Source organism: Zerene cesonia, chromosome 1, assembly GCF_012273895.1.
Source record: "Zerene cesonia ecotype Mississippi chromosome 1, Zerene_cesonia_1.1, whole genome shotgun sequence".
Classification (NCBI taxonomy): Eukaryota; Metazoa; Arthropoda; class Insecta; order Lepidoptera; family Pieridae; genus Zerene; species Zerene cesonia.
Genome location: NC_052102.1, coordinates 4,502,631 through 4,507,092, shown reverse-complemented (window position 1 = coordinate 4,507,092; position 4,462 = coordinate 4,502,631). Strand labels below are relative to the sequence as shown.

The following is a 4,462-nucleotide window of genomic DNA, read 5'->3' as shown; positions in this document are numbered from 1 at the left end:
GGAATAACATATAGGCAACTTTTTATCCCGATATTCCTACGGGATACGGACTTACGCGGGTGAAACCGCGAGGCGCAGATAGTCTCTTATACAGTGCAGTATAAATTTCATCATAAAAAATTAATTGAATTATCAATCTTTCTATTTGATTACTTGTAACCTTTATTTGTAGAATATATGATTTGCAAATTAAATAAACGCTCTTACAGCAATATACACGTTCCAGAATAAATTATTCAAATATATATTAAGTTGTGTCCCATTGAATGCCTCCATGGTCTTAAAATTTTGGTCTAAGAATTAAAAATCATTTCATTTTAAATATTTAGGATGTGTAAAACTTTCTATAATAATATCCTCTTAAACTCTATAATAGGAAAATTAAAAAATATGAATTTTTACTTACCACTCCTACATAAGGATTTACAAATGTGAAAGCGAGTAAGAAATGAGAACCAATAGTCGTTATTATACTTAAAATAACCCACGTCACATTTCGACCAGTCTTATCAATTAGTATTCCAAAAAATGGACTTAAAGCAGCTGATAGGAAATAAACCATTGAATTAACAGTGTTTGCATCTTGGGGACTGAAGTCGAATTTCCTTTCGAAAAACAACCTAAAAATATTCAATTTCATTGATAAATAATATTGTTTCAATTACAATACACACGAATATTACTAACTAGCGGTTCGCCTCGGCTTCGCCCGTGGTGCATATATGCAAACAAAAAAAATCAATGCACATTCTTCCTCCGTATCATATTAATGTAGATTAGCAACAAATAAGTGTTATTATATTTTCGTTATTTTGTTAAAAAAATTGTCAAAAATAACAAAACCGGTGATACTCACTTCCCCAAAGCAATAAATGGAAATATAGCCAGATAGTATGCCACGCATATGACAGAAACAAGCCAGAACACAGTTTTGAAATTCAATACATCTAATAGACGGAAAGGCGGTTCATTGGCATGTTCTTCGCTTCGCTCCAAAATTTTTTCAGCTCGATGATCCATCCATCCAAGTATCAACCCACATATGAGAGATCCTAAGCACGTGAGGGAAGCTGAAAGTTTATTTACAATCCATAAATATTAAGAACATAAATAAGTTTTCTTTAATAAAATTACCATAAACACGGATACTTTGGTAAAAAAAATAATAATTATAATTAAAACACTCTATATTTACTCATTTGACAAATAGTCTTATTTAAAATCATGAATCACCCAGGTATAAACATTAATAAATAAATAAGATCAACGTCCAACATGCGTAATATTACACTTACCCAAAAATAGAGTAACACCCAATCGCTCATACCCTCCATAGTAATGTGCTACCCATCTATAAATAGGTTCCATCACCCAAAAGTTTACTGTGCTACCAAATCGAGAGAAGGACAGTTGCAATCCAAAAACCATGTTAAGTTCTTTTCCTTTGAACCACAGAACAACATAGTTATTAACTGCAACTTGCAGTGACTCCCCACCAATGCTGCGACAAAATCCCTCGTTAATAGAGCTTTTTTAACAGAAAGGAGTAAAAAAATTGACAGGGGTGTCAAAAAAAAATGTCTTTTTACTAACTTTCTTGTTTGCTTGGGATTTTTGGGACAACAACTATCCTATGTCTTTTCTCGGGGCTAATTATTTTTGCAACAAATTTAATCCAAAAGGTTTGAGCGGTTTTTTTATGAAAAAGACAGACAGACAGAGCTACTTTCGCAATCATAAAATTAGTAGTAATTACGAATTTATATTAATAATTCAATCGGCAACAATGACAAAGGATCAATTGTTTTAACTTAATAATACTTACCCAAATATGAACCTTCCAAGTATCATTAGCCAAAATTTGTTAATGTAAACACCAAATGCAAACACAACAGCACCAACAAACAGAATGGACATGTATATAATTGTGCCCAATCTAACACCAAAATATCTGAAATATTGAATGTGAATTATTTGAGACTTACATATGTTACGTTAAAAGACTGAAATTGCTCTTTGAGCGAAAGGTCTACAACTAGTCACAGTCACAGTAAAATATGTCATCGCAAAATTCGTGTCAATGTATGCTAATATTAAAAAGAGGAAAGATTTGATTTTTTGTTTGTTTGTTTGTAATGGATAAAATCTACTGGGCCGATTTTAAAAATTCTTTCACCATTAGAACGGCGCAGTTCCTCTGAGTGACATAGGCTATATATGTACCACGGGCGAAATCGGTGCGAACTGCTAGTTACTACTAATTATATATAGTACCTACTCAGTTACAATAGTGCAAAAATGGATAGCTACAAGGGAAGCGACTGTGGTGTAAGGTTCATTCTGAACCACCGCACGACCAGAGCGAGCGAAGCGAACTTGCCACTGAAAGGGTCAGCGAGTGCAAAAATTGACGATTTTATTGTATTTTTTTAATTTATAATTATTTCAAATAATAAATGCCATAAATAATAAAAGTCCATTGTATTACAGTAAACCAATTAACGTTAAGTACGCGTCATGGCTTGTATTCACTGCCCTAACTCGTCCTGGTTGTATAGTATGCAGACACGACACAAATGTCGTTATATGGTCTTTCTGTGATCCTTTTAACGCATTTGAGCCTTTTTATAAGAGCTATATCACGAATTTCCGATGTTGATATTCTATTGTGAACACGACACGTTGTCAGCGATTGTTTCGCTAAATGAGCGTTTTCAGTCTTTAAACATACATATTATGTATACTAATGATTGTTAATCATTCATTTTAAAGCATGTCTCTTTTAGCTACACTGGGATATTTTAATATTAATACAAATTAAACCAAAAGCTGTGGCTTTCGTGGCGTATAGTCTTACAGAGCACTTATTCTCAAAGAAATTCAAGCATAACTGGACACACCAGTAAGGAACTATTAAAATTCATTCTTCCGAAGCTATCATAAATTTTAAAACATGTTTTGCAATCTATGAGAGATATTATTATATATTATAATGAATATATAATGCATAAATTTATCAAGTAACAATAAGTATTCATATGGCCTATGAGTCATACATGGACATGATGTGATAGCAATAAACACACATACCTATCAATGAGATAACCGCCAATGAAACATAACACCACATTTGGCCACGAGTATATGGAATAAAGCAATGCAAACTGTGATGTATTCAATGAAGAGTCACTCTTAAAGTTGTCTGCTAGGGCCCCAGGTGTGTCGTAGCAAAAATAAGAACCTGTAGACAGATAATATCAACATTTATTTGCATACAAAATGTGACATAAACTATCAAGAATATATAGTATTTGCTTGATCAACATAGAAAATATCTAGAATATTTTGACTACTGAACATTACAGAAAACACTTCTATTTGGTTTAATATTAATAATACTTTAATGCTTATGTAGATTAGCATTTAATTCAACAGTAGCACATGTTTCAGTACTGACTAATAAAAGATGGCAAAAATAGAGTACTATTAATACCCCCAAAAAAAAGAGCATATTTTCATCAAGAAATTATTTTCTAGGATTATCCCTAGGTCTCTTTTTAGTATAGGTATAAGTAAACTAAAATACACAATCATTAATAATATTATTATGACTTAAATGTAGAACAGGTCAATAAAGTAAACTTTGCTCCGTATCAATAAATGATCACTGTTCAAGATAATTATATCCATATATATATACTAATGTTGTTTGAAATCTAGAAACAAAGAATTTTGGTAGGTTCTGAGTAGGTAGTTTCTATAACAGTTTTAATACCTCATCTCAAATACCTTGCTCTCATCATGTCTTAAATAAAACATACAAAGATTTGCAGTTTCACAAATTTTTATCTAAAACATTTTCAATTTAATGGTTTTTGTCTTAACAGAATGAAATTTGCAAGCAATAGAACTTACCAAAACAAAGAAAGCACATCAGTATCAGAGCCACAAATCTATGCACTTTGTGGGCTGGATGACACCAGGAATTTGGAGGCTCCATCATTGATCGTGAATTTGTGTTGCTATCAGGATTATCCATTGCCCTAAAAATTAAATAAATGAACTTACATGACGTACAATAAAAGTAAACACCATTCTTGTAGGCTTAAATTCTAATGTTTAATATTATGTACAAAATTATCAAATATTATAATTAGCATCGTCATCTTACCTTATAAGCGATGAGAAAATAAGAAAAGAATAACTGCAATTAATATAAATACTCGAACAGCATTTTATACTACAACATTTAATTACTCATAATCGGTATTTTATACATAAAATTAACTGGAATGCATTTAATTTCGATCATATAGTTATTTACGTAGAACAATGATTCCTCTGGCTATATTTCAGTAGGTATTAATTAACATCTACACAATAACACAAACATTTACAGTAGGTACACCGTATACACCATAGGTGAAGAACTAGTTACTTGGTATACATTATACACCACAGA

The 4,462-nt window shown here is 31.6% G+C and overlaps 1 protein-coding gene across 1 annotated transcript in view; it reads right to left on the bottom strand.

Annotated features, from left to right (window-relative positions):
- LOC119839799 (major facilitator superfamily domain-containing protein 1-like) overlaps positions 1–4,456 on the bottom strand; it is a 12,190-nt gene extending 7,734 nt beyond the window's left edge. The window contains exons 1-7 of the mRNA XM_038366243.1: positions 4,172–4,456; positions 3,916–4,043; positions 3,091–3,241; positions 1,826–1,951; positions 1,296–1,501; positions 857–1,070; positions 407–620 (exon numbers count right to left, since the gene is read on the bottom strand). Coding sequence (XP_038222171.1) covers positions 407–620; positions 857–1,070; positions 1,296–1,501; positions 1,826–1,951; positions 3,091–3,241; positions 3,916–4,039 — 1,035 coding nt within the window. The 5' untranslated portion in view covers positions 4,040–4,043; positions 4,172–4,456. The remainder of the gene's footprint in view (positions 1–406; positions 621–856; positions 1,071–1,295; positions 1,502–1,825; positions 1,952–3,090; positions 3,242–3,915; positions 4,044–4,171) is intronic.
- Between the last annotated feature and the right edge of the window lie 6 nt (positions 4,457–4,462).